General features: G+C 36.9%; 1 protein-coding gene across 1 annotated transcript in view; it reads left to right on the top strand.

Annotated features, from left to right (window-relative positions):
* Window positions 1-24,920, top strand: part of LOC124160247 (methanethiol oxidase) — a 45,824-nt gene extending 20,904 nt beyond the window's left edge. Inside the window, exons 6-11 of the mRNA XM_046536061.1 lie at window positions 5,097-5,262; window positions 6,753-6,847; window positions 14,611-14,798; window positions 15,422-15,567; window positions 21,481-21,603; window positions 23,248-24,920. Coding sequence (XP_046392017.1) covers window positions 5,097-5,262; window positions 6,753-6,847; window positions 14,611-14,798; window positions 15,422-15,567; window positions 21,481-21,603; window positions 23,248-23,305 — 776 coding nt within the window. The 3' untranslated portion in view covers window positions 23,306-24,920. The remainder of the gene's footprint in view (window positions 1-5,096; window positions 5,263-6,752; window positions 6,848-14,610; window positions 14,799-15,421; window positions 15,568-21,480; window positions 21,604-23,247) is intronic.
* The last annotated feature ends 360 nt before the right edge of the window (window positions 24,921-25,280 follow it).

Raw genomic sequence — 25,280 nt, 5'->3', positions numbered from 1 at the left:
CCTTAAGCAAGAAAAGTCTTCTCTTCTCTGAGCGTTCTAATGTGTAGCCTTCAACGGAAAAAATTGCGACTTTATTTCCTAAGTGCTGTTCGTAGCCAAACAGGTTATGTACTATTAAAACCTCCTAGCAAATTATCTACCATCGAAAGTAGCTGCAGAGCTATAGAATCAGTGGTGCATCTGCCATCAAAAGTAGCTTCAGAGCCATAGAATCAGTGGTGCCCATCTAGATATCTCATGTTAAAATATAAGAGTGCCAATTTGGTTACCAATACTTATCTTATTTCAGGCTTGAGTGTTTTAATATGGTGAAAATAAACAATTCGATACTTATCCTGAAAAAGTTTAATTTTATTCCATACATTTGAGCCTTAATTCAAGAGAATTTGGACCCTTGTACCTGAAGACTCATGGAAAATATGGAATATATGATATCAAAGCCAGATCAATCAAATAAATATTATTTTAAGGTTCTTAAGCATTGTCTGCTAAGGGAATATATTTATTGAGGTTCTCAAGCATAGTCTGCTAAGGGAATGTTTGAAACAATCAGAGTCAGTTGTATTTCTTACAATATTGAGCCAGCTGGGCTACTCTTGCTTGCTATTGGGGAAAGCTGTTGTCTGTGTACATATGTATTTGCTCATGAGGATGAATTTACAGGAAATGACTGCATTCACCACCATTCCATTCATTATTTTCTATGCTTATCAGTGACCACTGAAATTTTTTCATCGATAAGCTCTTTCAAAGTACCTTGTATGATATTGAGCAAGATATGGTGGAAGTTCTTCATATTAGTAAAATAAAACATTGCAGTATTTCCACTGATTTTTATTATAATTTTTCTTTAATTTTTATTATAATAAAATCAGTGGAAGTATTGCAATGTCTAATTTTACTAATGAATCTATCAAAGTCTTAAGTGGGATCCTTGGTATGGTTTCTTCCTAAAATATTAACCCTTACTACTACTTGTCGACGTTTAATTAACTAATATGTTTAATAAGTCTTCAAAGGATAAGTGAAGACATATTCCTATAACAGCCAATTTACATCACATATCTGGTACACTCGTTAGTTTCTTGGGATTTCAATCCCATACGTAGCTTTTATTAATTCTTTCATGCTCCATCCATTGAACTGTCACTAATGAGTACATACGTTCAAAAAATCGATTAGGTATAACATCATCAACACTTATAATCATGCATGACTTGATATCTCATTCCATTCCTTACTGTTATAAGTGATTTACTCATTAAGGTTGACATATTTCTTAGTAACATACATGGTTATTCCATTTATTCCAGAACCATTGTCTCCCTGCCCTTGCTTGTTACTCAAAATCCTTACCTTAATCCCTGTTGTCAGCATTTCAAGCTTGATGAACACTTCACATTCATCTCCTGCATTAATTCCCTTGCCTCATTTATCTCGTCTAGCACTTCCTACTTCCTTTTCCTCTGTCAATCTTATCTATACATTCCTGTATCTATACGTTCTTATCCTCCTTCTGGGTCAAAAATACCAGTTCCATAGCAAACCTTACTCCATATATCTTAACCAGACTTCTATTTGCACTTTGGTCCTGTGATTTTCCCTTTAATTCTCCTCTTTTTATTTATTCCAAGGATTATCTCTGTCTCATCTGTCTCGCTGCGATCTGCATCACTAAAGATATATTTTAACATGCATAGCTGCAACGTATGTAATGAGAAACAGTCTATGTTCATGTCACATAGGCAAATTTTCTTAATAGATTTATGGAAGTGGAGTGGATGTAAGGGAAATTGCTTCTATGATCACTTCATAAATAGAACATGGTACGGTAAAATTCTGTGAGGAAGTCATACTATTGCATTTATGATAGTGGAAGCACATACATTAATTATAAGTGAGTGATGTCAGTGTGGTGCATTCAGAGATGGCTTGGTACAGCATTCAAAAGGATTACCCCAGAAGTAGGTAGTAAAAAAAATTACTTACTGTGACTACATGTAACAACATAATTCTATTGAAAACTCATATCCCAAAAGACAGTTGCAATGAAGGAGTCATCATGATGGAGTCCTTATGCTTTGCATTTGATACAAATTAATTCTTTAAATGCTGTATAAATAACTGTATCTTTGTACCGTGACGGATCCATGGAGGGGGGGGGGTCTAAGGAGGGTATCCAATTTACTCCCCTTGGGTATCCACTTTACACTAGATAGAATGGTGGTTTATTTCCGACTCCCACTACAGCTGGAATTTTAACCTCACCTAGCCCACCCCCTTGTCCCTATCCTGGATCCACTACTGTCTTTGTCTAATTTAGTAATCTGCTAAATATTTAAAACATGTTCAATGAAAGCTTCATATTTTGTGGGCTGAGAATAAAAGAAAATATCTATCACATATATAGTATAGTATTCATAAACAACACTGAGAGTTGAAAATTAATGCTTTCATTCTGATTAGATATGTTTTTTGACAGATTTTTTATAAATTGAACCCAGAAACTTTAATATCTTTGCACCCCATCTCTTTCCCTTGAATCTTAAATACAACACAAGCCTTTGCTGTTGATTAGATATGAAGTTCGTAACGTTAGCACTTAAAACTTATTCTTACACAAGGTTTGCAAAAATAGTATTTACATAAAGAATTGATCCCCCATCCTAAGCTATGAGCCAAAAAGAGTTGCAATATTTTGTTACAGATGCATATTGTCATAACAACATGCAGCCTACTTGTAAAGTATGAAAGGTTTGCTGCAAAGTGTACATTTATTCAATAATTGGATGGCATGAGCCCTTAAAGTAACTGTGGTAGGGTTATGCATAAGTCATTCAAACTTTATTCATTCTTCTCTAATTCTAATTGTCGACTGTGAAGTTATGTTCATAATCAGTGATTTCTGAACATCCATTCAATTTTATGTTGGCAATGAGTACATTCTCAATGGCATTACCATAAAGACTCACAGTCATCCCTATTACAGTATCAAATACAGTATTGACAGCCAGTATCGAAGTATGTTTAACTTTATACTTCAATGGTAAGGGCTACTTGGTGTCATGCAATAGGTTTTGATCTCTCTAATGAAGAAATTTAAACTTAGTTCTGTCCCTTATTGAAAATTTATATGCCAGAGATTATGGATTTCATGAAACATATTGCTTCTCAACAGTATATATATATAGTCATAAATAAGATGAGATAATTTAAAGTTATGAAATATCTGCTGCTAGCTAACAATTATATGGCTCAAATATTTTCGTGTCTGTTACACGAGTGGCACATGGATGAATATACCTCCTTATTGTGAACATTTTAATAAAACTGAAAATGCTCTATAAAAACACAAAAATCATCCAAGGAATTACCATGAATTGATCATAACAATGACATCATTGTGACAGAAGCCTCGTTATCGTTTTAATGAACACTGATGAATTTTTCTATTAGACGGTGGTTGGTTATAAATTCTGTTATTTAAATTATGGCCATGGTGAGTACTTTGAAAACGGGAAAGGCTTTGATTATTCACAACTTGCAGGCCGTTCCTAATTCCGTAGGGAACGCAGAGATGATAATAAATTAGCGTAGGGGCCATACTAACGCTAAGAAGATATATCTTACTGCAAAAGTATGATTAAAATTTATCGTCATTATGATTAAATTGTAGCCTCAAAATGTTCCTAAAATCGCTCTGGTGGCGTACTCAATAGAAAACCATTTCAATTGGTTTCACAATACAAATGAGAATCTTCGTTCTCGAATAATAAGCACAAACAAGGTTAATCTACCACTATTTCTTGCAAAGGGACTCCACCTTGATTCAATCCATTAACAAATAGTAATTCATTATCTCCGTGTAATTTATGGTTTACACAATTAACACTTATACTTGCCAAATATTCACAGATCGAGGCAAGTATTTTTATTTTAACGACACACTGATGATTGACCATAAGATCGTCAACGATTAAAACCGAAAATATTGGCGTCATCTTCGTTTTCAAAGCTAACCATCACTTCAAAACAAACGTAAACAATTCTTTCACCACTCTCCAACTCGATTTTTTTCAATTTTGACTTTCGTCTGTTTCACTTTTCGCGATCAATTGTTGGTATGAGAATTACAGTAGCTGCGCTTTCCTCTCGTTAAAGTTCCCATCAGCCAACCGGCGGTAGGATTTGCTTTATAAAACACAACCTCTCGTTAAACTCCACGTTACCGTAATCTCCACGTCAACTTAACGTGAGGTTTAACCAGACATTATAAAACCGGCCCTAAGTGGCGTAGAGGAACTGGGACTTAGGGCATAATCTGAACAAAGCATCATTTACTCCGGTGTGGAAGTCAGGAACTATTCACCGTTTCACCCATTCTTTCTTCTCGTGGAGAGCGATTTTTTTCGGCTCCGGCTATGTTGCAAGCTAGATCGGTTTGTCACAATCATGAGTCAACACAATATTGTGTGGCAGTGATGCATTCTGTGGTATAGCCACTCTCCTCGATGCCCTGTACAGGTTTATCAACTAACGAGCAAGGCCTCACAAAGCATCTTCTTCGTGTATCAAGTACTTGTGCATAATTTAATCCCGTTGATATTATACCCTTGACTGTTAAGATTATAAATGCGGGAGATGGAAGACACAAAAAATTTTGACCAATTATTTTTTTTCTTTCGATGATTCCTAAAAGAAATGTTCATATGAACATCGTTATTACAAACCTCTGTTTTTTCGGTCCCGTGAACTTCGTAATAACGAGAGTCTACTGTATCTGCCTATTGGTCAATGGAGAGATACCTGTGCCTGTTGGTACTCAAAACCCACGAATGGAAAGAGTAATAAAGGGCAACATAAATTATGATCTTGAGAAATTTTCATACAGAATTGTCCAAAATGTAAAGCATTTGTGTGTTAGTCATGTTCAATTCGTTATGGAGCCTCAATAAATTGGGTGCAGTTCAATTTATGAAGATTAAGCCATGCCTATCATTTTGAATTAGTTGCTAGAGCCACAATTTACCTTATGAAAGATGGGATACAGCAAAATATTTTTTATGGCATGCAACTTATGTACTAACCTTTTCTAGGTGTTTATGGCCGCAGCCTGAATATTTGGTCTTGGAAAAGACGTGAGCTGCTGCAAACAATCGATTTAGGAGAGGATGGGGTAGCACCTTTGGAAATTCGATTTGCTCATGATCCCAAGAAAGATTATGGTTTTGTTGGCTGTGCTCTGAATGCAGTTGTATATCAGTGAGTTTTTTCTTAATTTTAAACCTACTTTTGTTAATCCTCATGTTGGAAACCTTAAAGGAACTTGGTATAGTAAGGAAATGCTTCCATTGATATGCATAAATAATACGATGTTAGTGATGGGTGGTAATAAATATTTTATTCCCAATCCCAAGACATTCACACACAGGCTTTTTGACATTTCCTCGTATTAATTCACGCTAAATAAATAGATAACGCTCTCCTTACCCATCGACTCCTGTTCAACCTGACACTTATGAAACCATCCAAATCATAACTGTTAGAGTAGTCACTGTGATCATTTATAATACATATATGTATTTATGGGGTGGTGTGATAAATGTAAAAGTTAGTGAAAACTTTAGCCATTTAAATGATAGCTTAGTTGATTTATTGTGTATGCATCTGATTTACAATTAATTTATTGGCATTTGTTGAATTGCTGAGCTCTTAAAAGGAACCCTTTGAGTGATACTCAAATCAGTGGGATAGGCAGGAATTTCATTCGGGGTGGGTGCAAAACCAGAGGGAAAATTTTTGAATAACAGCATTCTAACAAGGGGAATACATGACCTTCGGGTGGCCGATTGAACTCAAATTTTCCGATTCGGTAGATAATGGCTAGCAATTCAATATTTCAAAGCAAGACGATGCACCTCTCGTAATTTTTCGAGAAAAAAGCCATTAAAAATCGTAAAAAATGGATCTACGTTATATATATGGTATTTCCTGTCACCTCCTCCGAGACAGCCGTGGCCCAGTGGTTATGGTGGTCGACTACTAAAGTAAGGTCGGTGAGTTTGATCCTTACTTGCGGAACTTTTTTATTTTATTTTTCAAGGATTTTATTGCTCACATTTTTAAAGATTTTTTTCTTATCTTCATTTTAGTGGCCCCTGTTCTAGTTAAAATGACTATTCTATTTCAGGGTTTTTACAGGTATGGGTTTTTAGGGAAAAGTCAGGGAATTAAAAATGGGCCAGAGAAATCTGGGATTCTTGTCCCTGGCATCGGGGAAAATTTTTGTCCTGAGGTGCAAATCGAAAGTGGGCTGGCTCGCTGCCTGAGAGAATAATTTTTTCATTTGACTGAAATTGATTTTATAAGTTAATGTTTTTCTAAGTTTTTAATGGAAAATGAAGTAATTTAAATATTTTTTATATAATTCAGAAGAGTTATGTTTTTATTGACTCTTACTTATAAATTTTTTCTGTAAAAATTGAATACAGGGTTAAAAATGTTTCTAGAGGAATGGAAATTTTTTCCAATGAAAAGTCAGGGAATTTTAGTATGCATAGGAATCTTGTAACAACCGCATATTTCAGTGAGTTTCATAATTTTTTTAGTGAATATCCCTCTTTCCAATATTTTCATGTGAATCGTCTTTCTCTTATCCTCTCACAACCCAGGATATGGTAATATGCATACTTTTCCAGAAAGAATTGTCTGTACTGCTATTTATTTATTATTGATATGACTTGTATTTTTAGATTTTTTCGCAAAGATGATGGAACATGGGATGCACGACAAGTTATTAAGATACCAAAGAAGAAAGTGGAAGGCTGGGTGTTGCCAGAAATGGCAGGTAAATTATTTTTCATGTTTGAGACATAAATTGCTCTGATTTTCATTAGCTTTACCACAATTTATTTATAATAATGTTACATACATACATACTCTGTGGTTTTACTATAATCTAAAGATGTGCGAATAGTGTCTGCAAATATTTGAATACCTTGAATATTAGGGAGTATTTGATATTCAAGATCAGGAATCAGTGGCAGATGCAGAGAAAACTCAAGGGGGGGGCGCAAAAGACATCTTGAGTTACCTTTACTTTTATCGCAATTAAAAATAATCAAGTCACATGCAGAGCTTCAGAAATTTGTGTACAAAGTGATTATACACACATTCAAGACAGTGCCATCTTATGATATAAAAAAGTTACAATTATGGTTCTGCTATGTTTGGCAATACCGGTGGCCCCGCAAAGGGGCGGATACAGATGGGGGGCGCAGGGCGCCACTGTCTGGAATAATTATGCTAAAAGTATGATTTGGAACACCTCAATTACTTTGAATTTCGCGCCATTCATTGACACATGCACGTCATTGGTAGTTGACTTGGAAGCAACGTAGAGGATTCTAGCGGTTAAGTGCATGCAGTGCCGTTTTAGGAAAGTTGACAAACTACATCAAATTTGCGGATAAGAGTGGTGAATAGATATCGTTCGATGTGGGAGACCAAAAATGATCGGAGGAATATCGGAAAATAAAAAATATCTGAAAACCCCCGGTTTCTCCCTCAAAACCCCCAAAAAAATTGAAAAAGGTGAAAAAAAATCGATTATTGAGGTACCTTCCATCATGCATTCAGCTACATATCCCAAACTATTCCACTGCTTGGAAAGATCATAACAGAAGACTACAAGGATGCGGGCTTCCCCTGACGTCATATTTGTTTCTTTACGCCAAACAGTGACGCCGCAATGATGCATTGAAGTTGAAAAAGGATCGAAATTTTCATTTAATTGTTGTAAAAATAACGGGGGCATCTCGTCAGTGACTTAAGCAACCGCTTATCCGGGCCCCTGACAGGGCGAATACCATCAATACACCAACATTCAAAAAATTATTTTGACGACTTCTTATTCTATGCTCATCCAGGATGAACCCACAAGATTGAACTCCCTTTTGCAAATGATGAGGCGTATTTTGGAACAGAAGCAAGCAATAACATTGGCTACCTCTAACCTGAGTTTTAATGTAAACATAACTCCACCACAGTTGGATGCTATCCAGCGATTGATTGATGTTCTGGATGATTTTGAAAGATCAACATTTCTTGCTAGCGGAAGTGCAGTCACAGTTTTAAATTATCCCCCTTGTGAATAGCATATTGATTTCCTAAAAACTAAGAAGTTTTCAATCAAGGTTTCATCAGTGATTTTCTGTTTTCCATTAAAAGTAGGTATGAATTTTTGGAAAAAGAAGAATTATTCCCTTTTGCCATTATTTTTGATCCACGATTCAAAAGCAGTGTATTTAAGATTCAAATAATGTTGAGATGATAAAAAATCAATTTGCTTTGGAGATAACAAGTCTGTCTAAACAGTATCACCCAACAAAAACAGGTAAATTGGGCAAAATTCATCCAAAAATTACCTTTTATGCCTTTTTATTTATACATTCATCAAGTGAAATAGAAGAATAACATATTTGATAGCCAACATTGTTTTCAGGAGTTTGTTTTTTACCAAAAACAATACATTTAAAGAATTTTACTGTGTGTAACTTTCATTTTCCATTTTTATTTCTCTTTATTTGATTATTCTACATCTACATCTACATAATACCCTGCAAACCACCTAAAAGGCGTGTGGCAGTGGTTGTTAGGACACCAGCCGTTTGCACATTAAAATGAAGTGCTCTAACGAAATTACAACTGGCATTTATTTAAGTCCTTGATGTTTCGGGGGAAAAAGGAATTTGCATATCTATCCGTTCGGCAAAACATCTCTCTTAAGTTATCGCTTCTATTGGACCTGGAAATATGTGTGGCACTAATATTATGTTCTCCGTGTCGCTCTTAAAGATATCCATTCTCAATTGTTCAAGTAGTCTAAGCCTAGCACGCAGCCTCCGAGTCTCCAGCGGCTCCCAGCCTAATTTGCTTAACATCTGGTTAACGCTGTCTGTACGTCCGTAGCAGTTTTTTTACAAAATGTGCAGCCTTCCTTTGTATTTTATTCAGTTTGCGGATTAAGTCTTTCTACACTGGATCCCATACACTCGCTGCATATTCAAGGTGCGTTCGGACGAGTGCAAAATAACACCTTTCTTTTACTTTCTCATCAGAAAATCTTCCCACAATACGCTTGATGAATCCTAATTTCTTCAGGGCTATGCTGCAAATATTCCTTATATGTGTTCCCCACGAGAGTTTCAAGTTTATCGTAACTCCCAGGTACTTCACTTTGTCTGTTGCCTTTATGTTAATACCATCCGCAGCAGAAACATTGAGAATATTGTAGAGAATACAGTGGAACCCCGATTTATCGTTCCCGCATTCATCGTTTTCCCGCATTCATCGTTCGCCGCTCCTGGTCCCAAATTAAGTTCCATAAAGACAATGTAATTTTTTCCCGCATCTATCGTTCCCCGAAGTATCGTTTTCCCGCATTGATCGTTCGAAGATCGCGGTCCCGTCGTATAATTTTCCCGCATTCATCGTTTGATAAAAATGAGACGAAGTGTTTACAACGTGTTATTTATGGCTAATCACAACAGACACAGTTTGAATCTTCCCCAGGAGATTGAAATGCAATAGGGAGAAGCAGAGTGCCGTGGGATAGTTACATAAGCGCATTTCCCAAGATCCGGTATCCCCCCCCCTGGTTGAAGCTTTCTTCTTCTCCGAAATAAAAAAAAGGTCCCAGCTCGAGCAGGGATCGTATTACGACGACCTTAGCTTCGAAAGAAAATATCAAGTTACTCGAGAACAAAAGAAACCTTTTTCACGCCTCCCCCTCTCTCGACCGCTAACTTTTTTTTAGCCGACTCGCTTCAAAGGTGGAGGTCAACTGCTGCATGAATCACCTATTAGCCCAAAAGGTATCTAAAAATGAATTTCGGCAAATGGTATTATACTTTTATTATATTGAGATATTAGTGATGTGCACGTAATTCAGTAAAGATTGATACCAAACACGACGTATTTCTAACGTTATTTAAGCATTTTAAGCAAGGAAATAGTTGGAATAATACGATGGTGATTTCTGGCGAATACCGATATCCTCGCAGCTGATAGTGAGCTTCACGGAAGTTGATGCGATTTTTTTCGAAAACAATTACGAGTCTGGTTACAATTTACGAGTTATGCTACAAGTTTCACTTGTCTGAGTTGCTAACGAAGCGATGTCTTCTCAGGATATTTTGTTTCTCTCGACTAGCAATCTGAATACATCTGCTCATCTAGAGCTACGCTACTTATTGTTAGAAATGAGTGGGTAAGTTGCCTTCTCTATAGGATAAAAAATTTAATTGCGCAGTCATATGGTCATGCTTCACCCTCTGCAGTAAGCTCTGCCTACGCCGTACGCGATAGCATTAGTGCCGAACTTCACCTCGTACGAGTGATTCCGTACTTTCCGGGGTGGGTTGACTTAAAACCAGCGAGTGTTTTCCGTGTGGGTTCAATGGAGTCCGGTTTCATTTTTATTAGTTTTATTCTTATTCGTCTTCGGACCATGGCCCTTCCAAAGACACAAGTGAGAACTTTAAAAGATGGACTGAAAATAATTGATGATGAAGAAAAGAATCCGGGCTAAAAATACGTGAATATTGCAGAACGCCTCGGTATGTCCGGAAGCACTTGACGGCAGGGGTGGGGGTAGAGCGAAAAAATCCCAGGTGAAAACAAGAAGTGGGATGAAGCCGAGGATCAGGTGGGCGTGCCGCTGACGATTAACGCCACATTGCCTCAATCATATTAAAAATTTCATTGCTAGAAAGGAACATTTCCAATAATAAACTATTTTTGGTCTTCTTGATCCATCTCATAGCCAATCACTGCGACGGCGAAATCAGTTGTTTGAGGCATAACACGCACATTTCTCGCGTAAATACGTGTACTTGAAATGGCATTTGATGGATAAGAATGTTTACAGTGAAATAGCAGTGAAAATTCCGAGTGGAGTTCAAAAATTTTTTAGCAAGGCGGCTTGTTCCCTTAGGATATTAGAAAGAGAGACTCGCTGCGCTGCGCGCGCTCGTTAAGGGGCTCCGCCCCTTAAAACCCCGGTTCCGGCTTCGCCGTCTACATTTGTGGTCGTTCGAAGACTTTTGAAGTTCGAATAATCTCAACTCGGCTAGGGGCCGGCTTCGCCGGCCAGGGGGTAGGGAGGTTCCCCACTCATTCCTCGGAACGGCTTCGCCGTTCCTCGTTGAAGGGCGGCTTCGCCGCCCGGGGGTTTAGTGTGCCAGAGGGCGAGGGCATTTCGGAACTGTTTCACCGTCATTCGTTTAAGGTGCGGCTTCGCCGCCCGGGGGTTACTGAAGCTCCCCCTCGCCTATGCCAGTTCCTCGTTGTGGGGCGGCTTCGCCGCCTTGGGGTTGAGGAGCCCCCCGCGGCTGCTCCGCCTAGTCCTCATAAATGGTCTTCCCCACCGAGAGGGGTGCCCAGGGGGATTCGGGGATTTTAATGTGTTACGCATGCGGTCACCAAAAGTCCACAGTGATCATGTAGCGATGATTGTAAAAGGTAGTGCAATGCGGATTAATAGTGGCGACAAATACCCATAAAAGAAGACTTAATGGCAAGTTTTTCATTTTTTTTCGGGGGGTTCCTACGGAATACCGGGGGTTTTATACTTGTGTTGAACCAGTGGACACAAATCGTTCTCATAAATTCCGTGCCGATAGGTCCTAGGGGACCGGAAGAGTGGTCTGACGATTCTTTTACCTGGAGAGGCTATTTATTAGAAATTTTTTGTGAGGTTTCACGGGGTTATCGAGGGTTTTAATAAGTGGTAGGGGCACCGGTTAAATTGTGTCGAAAACTATTCGGAGAGGCAAGTTTAAATTTGTTTTATTTTTTTTCGGCGATGTTCCAGGAGGTAATCGGGGGTTTTCTGGTATTTTTTTCCCGCATGGTTTACGGTGGCTCGCCCTCACCAAATATTCCGGATCTAGAGCTCAGAGGGGACGGGTAGTGCGGCGTAATGTTTGCGAGAAGTTCCCAAATAGGAGACTAAATGACACATTTTACATTTGGGGGGGATTTCACGGGGATACCGGGGGTTTAAATGTGTGTACTCCTGGCGGTCACCATCCATTCACATAAATTTCGGGGGGATGAGTCGTTGGGGGCGGTGGAATAGGCACGAAAAGTACCCAAAAAGTAGACTTATATGCAAAATTTTATTTTTGGGGGGTGTATGTGGGTTTACCGGGGGTTTATAGATTTTTACTGCCAGCGGTCATCAATCGTCCACATCAATTCCGTAGAGATGAGTGGTAAGGATTGGAAAAGCGGCGGAATTGTGACGAAAAGGTCCCGAAAAGGCTACTTATATGCAAATTTTAATTTTTTTTGGGTTTCGGGGGGTTTAAAGATGACGATACTATATGGTCACATTCATTTACTGTCATATCTAAAAGAAGTAGGCCCTATGACATCCATAGTCCTATGACATCCATGACATTTCGAGAGTAATACAATAAAAAGTAAATCTCTCCCCGGAAAAATTAGTAGTTCCCGCCATTTTTATTTTTTCGCGGTTATATCGATTAAATTATGTATTATCGATTAAATTATGTATTAAATATTTATGTTTTCTGAAAGAAAATTCATTGTTCTATGTAACTACAATGTTTGAAAGAAATCGGTCGGGTTAAAATTGACAAAACCTTGTGTTAATCTTTTGGAAATCGTAATTTTCGGTGGTTTTCGGAATATTTTAATTTTTTTCCGAGTAACCAAGGACGACGAAAGAAAATTATTACCTACATTTCGTAGACAATGTTATGACCATATATAATAATCATTTTCGTTGTCCTACTCACAAAATAAGGCCAACGGCAGTGGAAAATATGAAATATTTTCCGAGAAATCGATTTTTGGACGCCATTTTGAAAGCGTTTTACTTAGAAGGTAACTTCAAAAATTACACAAGTAGGTGGCGACATTTATAAGCTTTCAATATATATGACAACGGTCCGTGTGACGGAAATGTTTCGCCTGTGTAACGATAAATAGTAAACAAACTCCCGGGAGAAATGGGAAGTGTCCGCCATTTTTAATTTTTTGCTGGTTTATTGATTTCAAAATTGTAAAAATGTTTATATTTTCTGAAACAAAATGCATAGCTTTATGTATATAGTAAGTCTTAACGAAATCGGTCGTGTAAAACTGGACGAAATCTTGTGTTAATCCTTTGGAAATTGTACTTTTTGGTGATTTTTGGCATATTTTAATTTTTTTCTCGACAACCAAAGGTGACAAAGACAAATTGTTGCCTAGGTTAATAGGAAAATTATGTAAGCATATATAATAATCATTTCTGTTATCATTCACCTTAAAATAAGTCGACGGGAGCGGAAGGAATGAAATTATTTTCGAAAAACCAATTTTTGGACGCCATTTTGGCAGTCAAATTCTTTAATAGATACAAATAACATTATATAATTACGTGCTGACGTTTATTACCTTTCAAAGCGTGCATAAAACATTCACATAGCACGTACCGTTCGCGCGCAGTAAAATAAAAACGGAAAGATGGTCCCCGGAAAAAGCGCGATTTCAGCCATTTTGTCGTCCTAGCGACGACACGTGGTGGAAACTTCCGGTTTTCGGATTTTTCCTCCGAATCATTTCGGGTTCCCCGCACGCGTGCCAAATTTCAGCTCTCCAGCACTTCTAGAAGTGGTCGGGAATTTGTATCCATGAGTGAGTCAGTCACCACGAGGGCTGTATATAGATAGGATAAGTCGAATAAACAATATGACCTAAGTGTTTCGATAAAGTAATAATATTCCTGTAATCAGCTGAAATCTCGTTTGAATCCATTAATGAATGTCATAATTCGCAAAAATCCAGCGGATCCTGGGACATAGGCAACCCGGACAACCATTCCCGTATTTATCGTTTTCCCGCATTCATCGTTCTTTTCATCCATCCCCCTGAAAAACGACAGATCGAGGTTCCACTGTAATAGGTCTCGGACCTTCATGTGTTAAGGAAGGTTTCACGCAGATAGTTAAACCTACAATGCTACAGTTGGTAAAACCATGTACGGGACAACCACCTTTCGGCGTAACCTTGTATCGGTCTTTGGCTCTCCTCCACCAAAAACGTACATTTAATGCCCTGCTTGGGGCCTTTAATTTATTTCTATCCATATATTTTCTAGACTCTGCTTAAATTCTGAAATGGGATTGTACGTATATTTAACTGAATCTTGTCTAATTTCTTTACATTTATTTGATTAATTGGGTTCTGATAAAAATAGTAAGATTTTACAGAGGGTGTTGAAGGCAGTCTTCAGTGGAGGCAATGTGTTCCATGTAATTCTTCATAGTGCAATTAGTTGGAGGTTCTTTGAAAGTCGTGAAGTAAATTGAGATTTTTCAATCCTTTTTCAATGATACATTTGAGGTATCAAGCTTGTCATGAAATTCAGGTTAACAGTCTGTTTTAAATTTGCACTCCATGAAATTGGGTCTAACACTACTGATTGTTTTGAACACTAAAATCTACTACAAATGTTCTTATTGTCTCTTAGTATGACATATGTTGTTTACTTTAAATGAGAAATGGTCCATAATGGTTTTATTTTTCATTTTATAGGCATGATGACAGATATAATCATGTCTTTAGATGATCGCTACCTGTATTTTTCCAACTGGCTGCATGGAGATGTGAGGCAATATGATGTTACTGACCCAGCCCATCCAAAACTTGTGGGACAGGTTTTCCTTGGTGGCAGCATATTGAGTGGAGGTCCAGTGAAAGTTGTATCCGACACCGAATTGAAAGTAAGTACATACACCAAACGCCCATTAGAGTTGCAGTTCATCTTACATCTTGTGCTATCATGTGCTTTATGTAGTTAGGCTAATTCAATTAAATGTACGCAGTTACTCTCCCTCCTGGTACTCCTTTATGCTTTATCCATACCTCTTTTATGCTTGGGTGCACAAATTTTAACTATCCGATGGAGACTTATGTTCATTTGCTGATGTAAAAGTATGTAGTTGTTCCAAGAGTCAGGAGTGATAGTGGGGCAGCAGGTAGGTGTGTGGGTACAGCAGGCACGAGCTGTTGGATGTTACAATGCACAAGCTGGAAAAATATTTTTAGAAATAAAATCACAGGTTTAAAAAAATGTGTCAACAGAAATGAAGATTACTGAGTTACTAAGTTGATGGCATTTTTCTGCAAAAAAATAAATACATAGCTTTAAAACTAAAATTCTGGTTATTTTTAAAACCCCTCAGTTTTCAAGTTCCCCCTGCAGTGACTTCAGCTGCCACATAAGTTATTCAATTCTGCCAGAGAGAAAATCAGCATGGTCTTGATTACAAGTTAGTGTGTGACCTATTGAAGGCGCGTGGTCCTTAAACCTGTCTAAAGCAGTATTTTTTCTTTGTGTGATTAGGAGCAACCTAAACCTGTGAGTGTAATGGGAAGAAGACTCCATGGAGCCCCTCAAATGTTGCAGTTGAGTTTGGATGGACAAAGGCTCTATGTCACTTCATCATTGTTCTCTCCTTGGGATAAGCAATTTTACCCAGAGATGGTGCAGTATGTTGAGATTTTCATATTCTTATTTTGATGATATGTATTAGACGTTAAGGCTGTTGTGAAATTCAGGTTGATAGCCTGATTTGAATTTTCCTTATATTGAATTTTTCCATAGCTTATATTTGAAAGTTAATTTTTTTAGTATGTTTCCTGAGAAATTTGATGCCGATGATCACTTTAACTGAATTGATGAACATTAATTTTTGTATTTTGCCAGATGAATTTTCACTGTTTTTTGTAATAGGAGGGAACACTCAAAATTAAAAGGGTTTTCCATATTTAAAACCAAAATGATATGAATGAAAAACACACAGGTGAATTTTCCGAGCTCAAATCCGATTTTTACCCAAGATAAGTAGCTTTAAAAGTCCGCTAGCAGCTTCGGCCACACCAGCGACGTGAAATGTATTTCTATTGGCTGACGCCGCGTGACGCGTGAACCTCATGAATTTCGCCTGAGCAATGCTTGAGGAAGCCGTAAACACACTGCGTTCCTGGAAATAGTGGCCAAAAGTTTATCGTAATGCCGAAACACAATGTTAATTTTGTTCTGGCCGATTCCAAAAATGTGCTGACATTATTAACAGAGACTATTTTTTGTCTCAAAACAAATCATTTCATTGAAATCGAAGTTTTAAAAGATGAAATGTTTACAGTTTTGATTGAAACAGCAATTATAGCTATTATCATAGATGCTTTACATTGTGAACATACCATCGTAAAATCCTTTCCTTATTACAGTTTTTTAGCTTTGGATTTATACTATATCAGTGGCGGCTGGTGGTAATTTATCTAGGGTGTGCATTAGAGCAGATATAGGATGATTTGATTATATTATGTTAATCCTAATCCATGAGTGTCATATTTCGTCGTAATGGAATACATAGCAAGCAAAACATATCACTGGTACACTCTACCCTTAAAATTGCGTGAACAGAAATAATATTAGCATGTATGAAAATAATTATTCTCAACACACCTTTACAAGTGACGGTAGTTGAAATTCATTCTCTTTTCCTTACACCCTATGAGGAAGTAGTGTAGAAAACGGCTATACAGATGGCTCTGTAGACGGACTAGGATCCTGGGCGCAGGTAGTGTAGGTGGCGGCTACACCACTACACTACCTGCTAGTCAGTCACCAAAAACATGCGCGTGCGCATTCGCATGGTTTTGAGTCTGCTCCCATCGCTCCTTTGAACAGCACATACCCCCCCGCTTACCTCGTCCCGCCAGAGCTCCCTCAAGCGATCGCACAGACCGAAAATGTGCCCGGGATGATGCCACGGGATCGCACACTTGTAGAGCGGTGAATTCGAAAAGGAGATAGCTGTAGCGTTCGGAGGCTCATGTTTCTTGCATATGCAGACAGTACTTTTATCCTTCGCGTTGCAAAGGAATAGTTTTCATTTATAATTTATTCATCTTTGGGTGTGCACTTGCTAACATGCGTATACGCACGCGCCGCCACTGTACTGTATATATGTATGTATATACATATATATTTACTTCCTTTTAAATATATTTTTATTATTACTTCCTTTACTCCTTTCCTAGTTTTCGACTGCGCTCCTCATAAATCCCGCTTGCGAGTGAATATATAAGAACTCAAAGGGATAAATTATTTTATAAATGCAAATTTATCATTCTGCTCCTACTTATGTAAGATTAAATGATTATTTCTTGTGCATTTTTTTCATACTTGTACCGGTTTTCACCCTTAATTTCTATAATTCTTATTATTGAATGAAATACATATAAGTGACTGCGGTGGCCTCGCTTAGTGCTGTGGTAGTGAAGATTGACGGATTGTGACTGTTTATCGTAATTTTTTTCATCTCATTCTCTTGTTTTTCTACTTATTTACGGGTTTTTTATCATCGTAATATCAATGCCATTGCTGTATATGATTTTAGTAATGGTAATGTGGCTTTGTAAAATTAGAAATTGGGCAAGAGTTTAGGTTTCCTTTATCCGCATGGCTACATTTTAGGGATTTGCAAAAGTGGTTTACTCAGTGGTAAATGGTGGATAAAATCCCGGCATTTGGCGTTAACGTACAGTTTAAAGTCTGGTGAAAGGAGTCACACATTACATTGTTTAATTGACATATATTCTGTTTCGATTAATGAGTGTTCAAACTATTTGCTAGTATTAATTCAGTAGGAACTTGCCTCCAGTTTATCTGTTTAGTTCTAAGACTTGCAAAGTTATCCGTGTTTATTATTTACTTTGTGTGCTTCTATTTTCAACCTGGCGGTACCTCCTGGTGTCCATTGTGCTTATTTCTGCTCTTTGTGAGTAGTACGATATCTTAATATTTCCGGGAGTACAAATTTGAGATAATCATGTGTTACTTTGTAGTATTTGACATTTCATTAGGTCAGCATGGAGGACACTATGTATCAGTTGTAGTGGTTGACTTTTGATGCGCAAGATAGAATCAAAGAGTGAAAACCAGGGCAAATATGCAGTAAATGAACACGAAATGGTCATTAAATCCAACGTAAGTTGTAGCAGAATGATATATTTGCAATTAAAAAGTAACATTTCCCCTTGAGTGCGTATATATTTAAGCATACATGAAATATTTTCGTTGTGTAGCCATAGACAACATGAGCGTACCCAGCAAGGGGCAGAGGGGGGCACAGCTGCCCCCCCTTGAAGCAAAAATCGCAAATGTCTTTAATCAAAATCAGCACTGAATTTAAACGAAAGTATTCAACAAATTTTCTATATACCCACGAAAAATGATTTGTATTAGTATAAGATATGTAGCTAAAATAAAACTTTTTTCAAATAATAATATCATAAACTAATAAACCGCTGTTATTATTTTATTAAAATGTTAGTTTCATTCACCTTTTCCAGGCTAAAATGTAAAATCTTGGCTTTCCCTCCCCCTAGTTATGATCCTGGGTATGCCCTTGTTAGACAACAAACGGAGTAATGGAAACTAAATTTCTTTGAGAAGTAGAAGTAACTTACATTAAAATGATCCTCACAAATTCTATAACAAGGTATAACTGAAGGAATATGCTGTTTTGGTGCAGCTTTGTACCACCGCCTTCTTCAGTCTGGGTCGTTTGGCACAGATAAAAAAGTACTTTTCTGGTATTTTACGAGAGGTATATTCACATCTCGGCACACAACAGTATACGAAAGGTTTTCTCCCATTCATTTAAAATTCTCCGTTTTATCTACAATTCATTTATACTCGAAATAACGTAGATTACAATGCGCTCCTTACGCAAGCAATGAAGATATCAGGAGGCTCACACATCATCAACATGGCGTCGCCCATGAAGTGCGTTTTTGGTGCGGAATTCAAGTTGAAACTTCAAACTGCTCTTGTGGCAAAATTATTCATTGCTCAGTGTTAAAATTTGGTGAAAGATTATTTTACACCCATCGAATTATGAACCAAACATAATATTTAGTAGTGCAATCCCTTCTATTGATGTATTCTTTGAAAATCATAATGAGGAAAAATATTGGTTCGATTAGAAATAAGTAAAATTAATATTTAAGGCAATCAATGTGTATTCCATATTCTACTGCATTTTGTAATGATTTTAATAAGAAATTTCAAGAAGTTTTTTTAAAATGTTAATTAAAAGTTAGGAAATGTTCATCAAAGACTACCCGTAAGAGGAGCCACAAGTTATTGTTATACGTAATTAGGTGTGGAGTAATTAGAAATAATTCAGACTGTAGTTATTGTAAGAATGTATGGAAACATTCAAGTATCCTTGACTGGCTTACTTATTTTTACAAAATGTTTCTGGGTGTTTAACTAGAGGTAATTTTATGTCTACACTCAAATTTCGGTTGTCCGGTTGAGAACCCCCAATTAAGAATTCCCTTATCTGGGAACACGCATTATCAGGAAATATTTTAAAGGCATGCTTCTCATGAAACATAGTTTTTGCTGAATAATTCCATTCATCTTCACCTGCTGAAAATTTTTCCTGCTCGTAACTAAAATACTCCCTGTCACATTTGTTGATGATAGAACACACAGTTACTCTTATAGCACTTAATTGACGAGTCAGAAACTGCTACATGCTCTTCTGATGTGATACAGAAATGACTTGACTCACTCAACCACCAAGGCCTTGTCTTGCCATGCTGACGGAAGACTGACATGAGTAATGCGAGACTTCTTAAATATGTTCTTCTTATGTAAGATTTTACACTTTCCCGTTGAGCAACATATATATATAAACTCTTCTCGGGATACCTCGCGGGTAAGATTATGTAAGAGCGCCGACGTTTTGAGTTACCGACTCGCTACCCATTCTCACGGCTACTAACAGAAAATTTGAAGGGACCATTGAAGCTCAGCATTAGGAGGGGCCGGATTGGTTGAGTCCCGATGGTTGTCACAGAGGAACGTGGACCAGGGTAGACTTAGCTCTGGCAAGCATAATTCTTTTAAGAGTTCTATTCTAATTGTTCTGGCTGGGCATGGTGAGGCTGTAATCTGTACTTGGCCAGTCAAGAGTGATCACAAACTGATTGGTGAATTTGCAATTTTCAAACTTCTTGCCTATCTTAAGTCAGTGGACATGGGTGTGAATTAATTTAATATGCATGTATTTCTATTTTTATTTCTATTGATTTTTTTATTAAGATGGTTACGTACTTACTTAAGTATAGCAGACTCACGATTATCCGGCTGCGGTTTATCTGTGCTGCGGCTTATCTGTGCATGAGTTTTACACTTTTTCGATGTTTTCTGCGATCATGGTTAAAAAAATAAATATGACATGAAAGCACCAGGATAATTTCATTGTAATGCAAGGGTGCTCCGGACTTATTATTTCTATCAGAATTCCTTTCGTGAAATAGAATTATTTTCTGAACTTGTTGACAAGGAATGTTTCAATTAAACTTGAACATCTGGGGTAACAGTGCTGACGACGATCAGTGGCGGGAAAAAAACTCCTGATTAATTTTTGAAGATTCTTCAATGTTTAACCAATCGTAAATTATGAAAAATATTATTTACGATCTTTAATCGAAAATTTCATATTGCTAATTCACAATTATTGCCATGGCCTCGCATGCGGTTGAATACCACCAACAGGAACCGGAGATTTCGTCGCACTCTGGCATGTTTATACACATCCCGCCAGGGGCGCAGCTAGGAGTTAAGGCTAGGGGGGGTTTTAGGCGCAACTAATTCTTACAGGTGTGGGGGTATTGCATACCTACCAGGGTAAGCAGGAGTTGCGGGGGCCCTCCTCCAGAAGAATTTGAAGAATAATGGTTCAAAATGGCGAGTTTTATGGCTTTCTGATGGATATTTGATAAATCCTAACACTATTCTATAATTAATACTGATCCAAAAAAGTAAAATGGATTAAACTTAAAAATTTCTCTGAGCTCTGGGGGGTTTTTATCCCCCAAACCCCCCCCTTGCTGCGCCACTACATCCCGCAGCAGTTGCATCCCAGATAACTTGTACGAGACGCGACTACGTGGCATAGTGCCTGACAGTGTATTTTCCGACACACACAGTGGTTAGAAGCATTGGTGCAAACCACTGCTCTGAATCCGTGATCTTGCAGCCACGGATGCATGGTTTTCGGAAGCAAGGTATTACACGGAGCTGTAGGATTGCGAGTACAATCACATATTCACTGCTAAAAAGATCGGGGTCAGGAAAAGAAATCTCTGATTCCGGAAAGCAATTAAAATAATATATAATGTGCATAAACAATATTTAATTGTTTGTTTCAGTTGAATTATGAAAATTACATGAAATTTAAGGTAAAGTTAGGATTATTCATGTTTTCTGATTATTCGTACAGCCCCTACCCATCATTAGCCTGGATAATTGGGAGTATGCTGTATGCTCATTTAAAAAATTCTGAATTCTTGTCTTTGTACTTGAACTCTATACAGGCATGGATCAACATTAATAAGGCTCGATGTGGATACTGTTAATGGTGGCCTTAAACTGGATGAGAAGTTCCTTGTAGATTTTGGTAAAGAGCCTGATGGTCCAATGCTGGCTCATGAAATCAGGTAAGAAGAAATAAATGCATTGTTTGTTGTAGAAATCTAAAGCCGGTGTCCCACGGTCAAATTTGCATCAAAATTTTTGGACAAAAATTTTGATGCGACGGGACAGGGGTGTCCCACGATGCATCTCATTTGGACGAAAAACAAACGAAAGACGATATTTCAGTAAACAAATTTGGAAGCTTGTGGAAGTGAAGGATTCTGTCTTTTCTAGCAGGCGAAATTGTCTGAACAGGCCTCTTGAACATTAAAGAGGCGAAAAAAAGAAAACAGAAGGAATGGTGAACTTGACCTTGGCTGGAAAGGGTATGAATGCGTTGGAATAAGCGTGCAAAACATTTTGGAGAAGGAGTTGGTCGCTGATGTTCTTGTATATTATCGATAATAATTGACGATAGGTGATATTTTCATGTCCCTTATCAGCAAGGTTGAGGGCAGAATAAAATGCCAGGATACAAACGTGAGGCAGTTTATTCCCACGAGGAAAATGAAAATCCCCCACCCTCTAGACCCTTAAAAAATATGCAAGATATTTAATATGGTCCTATCATCATTGCGTTCATTTTGTATTACGAGGTATCCTTGTGCCCCCTCCCAGAAAGAAATACTGGATCAACCCCAGTTTTAGGAAGATATATTTCCTATTACTTGATGTTCAGTAAAGGCAACATGATCATTTTCCCTGATGAGGTCCTCGGCATAGGAGAGGAAATGTGGCCATTTTAAACTCTTGATGCAGGTTATCCCCAAAATCCATTACTATTGACAAACATAGACCATGAAGTTTTATTAATTTGCTCTCACTTTGTTCCTGTTTTATCTAAACTGCAGAACTAGTCAAAACCCTCATGTCAGCTTTTAACAAGCAAAAAAAGTGGATAGAACATCATTTACCTCAGCATTTTCTTGTATTCATTGACTCCATAGAAGGTAATAATCGTTTGAATTGATTCATACCATGCTATATGAGAAGTAAAATAATTTACAAATTAGTAGCCAAAAAATGGCTCTTTAATGCAAAGTTAACTGTCTGTAAGTGTATATGATCCTTTGCATGCCTCTGTAGCATATTGAGTAGTAGTATTAATTGAAATTCCATCAAATCATACGAGAGTAGTATTCAGTATTATATTCATTAGAAATGAGGAAATTGATTTATTGGCCATTTTTATACTATAATTTAAGCTATCCTTGAAAAGTGATGAAAATATGATGATTAAGGCAGCATCAAAATAGGTGTAGAAAAGTTATGGTATGCAGTGTAAGTGTAAATAATACCACCTGAAATACGCCCCTAATGTTAAAGTGAGTGATACCTGTACAGCAAATCATAGCCTATGATTATTTCATAATATGAACTTAAAATTATGTGAAACGCTGAGTCTTCTTTTTATTTAATGATGTCACTTTAAAAGGTGCATTTAATTAATTGTGGTGAAACATTAAGTATTCTAGTTAGCATACATTTTTTTAATGTTTAACTAGAACTAGGAATTGATTTCATTACCTTCTCAATGTGTGTAGGTGTCCGTATTTTGATCGCTTCTATTCTCTATCTCATATTAAATTGTAATGCACCCACTTCGAGATTACGTACTACGTTTTACCCACTTTGAGCACTGATTAACTTGTCTGCTTCTTTGACAGATATCCTGGTGGAGATTGTACCTCAGACATTTGGCTGGCTGAACCCAGTGACAATTAATGTTCTTGTCTCCTATTGAAGTGTGGAGTAACTTTTTCTAATTTCTGAGTTGAAAACTATGAATTTTTATAATGTTGTAATCATAATTTGTTAATAATGTTGTTTATTTTCTTTATCTCAGTCAGTCTAAAAGACATAATTTCTTGTGGTTGCTGTGGAGGTTTGCATTTAAGTAAATCGAACATAAATATTTGTTGAATTTAGAGTACAAAACTTATAGAACTATTTTCAGATTATTGCATTTATATATGTATGTAATGTAAACTTGTGTATTTGTAATAGAGGATGTGCCTTCATTCCGATCACAGAGCATATCAAAGAGTATGATACTCTTAAAACAAGCTTGTAAGCTTTTGTTGGTATGTGTATACTACTTGCGCAAAAGTAATTTGAAGTCTACAGAGGTGGGGTGTGAAGTAACTGGTAGCAGTTCAAATAATAATGATTGGATGTGATTTTAGTGGGTTTGCCGTTGTGTGAGCCATCAATCAAAACATGTTTTTATTGCCAATCTAAATTCCATTTGAGCAAGCATTTTATGTATGCATTTGAGCAAGGAGTGTTAGTATGAGACTTTTTATCATGTATCAAGTTTAAATATTTTGTAATGTAGAAGGAAAGAGAAAAATGTATATGGTATTCCAGGAGAATTCTGTAATTTTACCTGCACCACATATGCCTATATTTGCTGCCTGTTCACATGTGATTGTTATTTTTTTTAAATTTGTGTCACTATCTATTTTTTTCAATTTCTTGAAAGCAAGCATGTAGGAAACAAAATATTTTACTCACAAATGTCATGAAATTCTGTTTATCTGGTTGGAATTAGACTAAGTTTTTCAAGTTCTAGCTTGTCGTATTTACCACTCTGTAATCCCTCGTACAATTTACCATTTTATGTTGTTCAATTTTGACTACACAAGAGTTTGTACAAACACTAAGTGCATATGCAGCATTAATCAAAGCTCTTGATGTTCATAATTTTCATTGAAGACTTCATTTTGTGTAGATTGCTGTTCATTTATAATACCTGCTTGCTTTAATAGAAAATATGCATTGAGTTATGCATTAGAATGGTGGTAAAACCTTAATGTCAATAATGGATATGAAATTTTATTTTTATAGTTTTATTTTCGGTTATAAGTCAGTGTAACCGAATTTCAACTTATGTAAACATTTGGTGAAAATTTCCATAGAATATATATTGCTTCAGTGATTCTAAAGAGCTACGGTTGACCCTAAGAAGTGACCTTTATATATTCAAGAGCTTGAATGATTTACAATTATTAATAACAATGTATGCCTTGTAGATGCTAGAAGATGAAGGGAAGCCATTTCTTAAAGGATGCTTTTGAAGCAAGAGGCCTTATTCAGTGTAGATGTAGAAATCTTTAGTGCATGAAGGTTTTTTATTTTTACAAATGCATATCATACTTTACTTACCTTCTCAAGTACCTACTGAAATTACTTTTTACTGTTAATAATCAATGAAGAAAACTTGTATGAAAAGCAATTTCTGTAGATTGAAATGAATGGGTTCAAACATTAAGGCGTTAACTTTCTTAATGGAATTTGTAAGCTACCTGAATAAAACAAGTACTATCATCAGCATAAATTCACTATTTCAATATTTTGTCTGTTTTGCTTGATATCATTCCCATTAATGTACTTAACATATTTTTGGAAGCATGGTGGCCTCGTGGTTAGAGCCCTTTGCTGCAGATCAAAGGGTCCTCCAAAGGTGAAGCTTTCAGGTACCGCAAATAAAATTTTTCTGTGTTAGTTTTTCCAAAGAAAAGGAATCATAATTTCTAAAATGAGGTTAGCTATCTCCACAAGGATATATTTGAAATCTGAGGCTTCATTCAGTGTAGTTCAAAAGTATTTGATGCATCAAGATTCATTGTGTCTTTTAGACCTGGGTGAGTCCTACCCTCACCTTTATTCAAATCAACCCTTAGATTGAATCTCTGAG

This window comes from Ischnura elegans, chromosome 6, assembly GCF_921293095.1.
Source record: "Ischnura elegans chromosome 6, ioIscEleg1.1, whole genome shotgun sequence".
Classification (NCBI taxonomy): Eukaryota; Metazoa; Arthropoda; class Insecta; order Odonata; family Coenagrionidae; genus Ischnura; species Ischnura elegans.
Note: the sequence above shows the minus strand (reverse complement) of the source record. Positions and strands in the feature narration are given on the sequence as shown.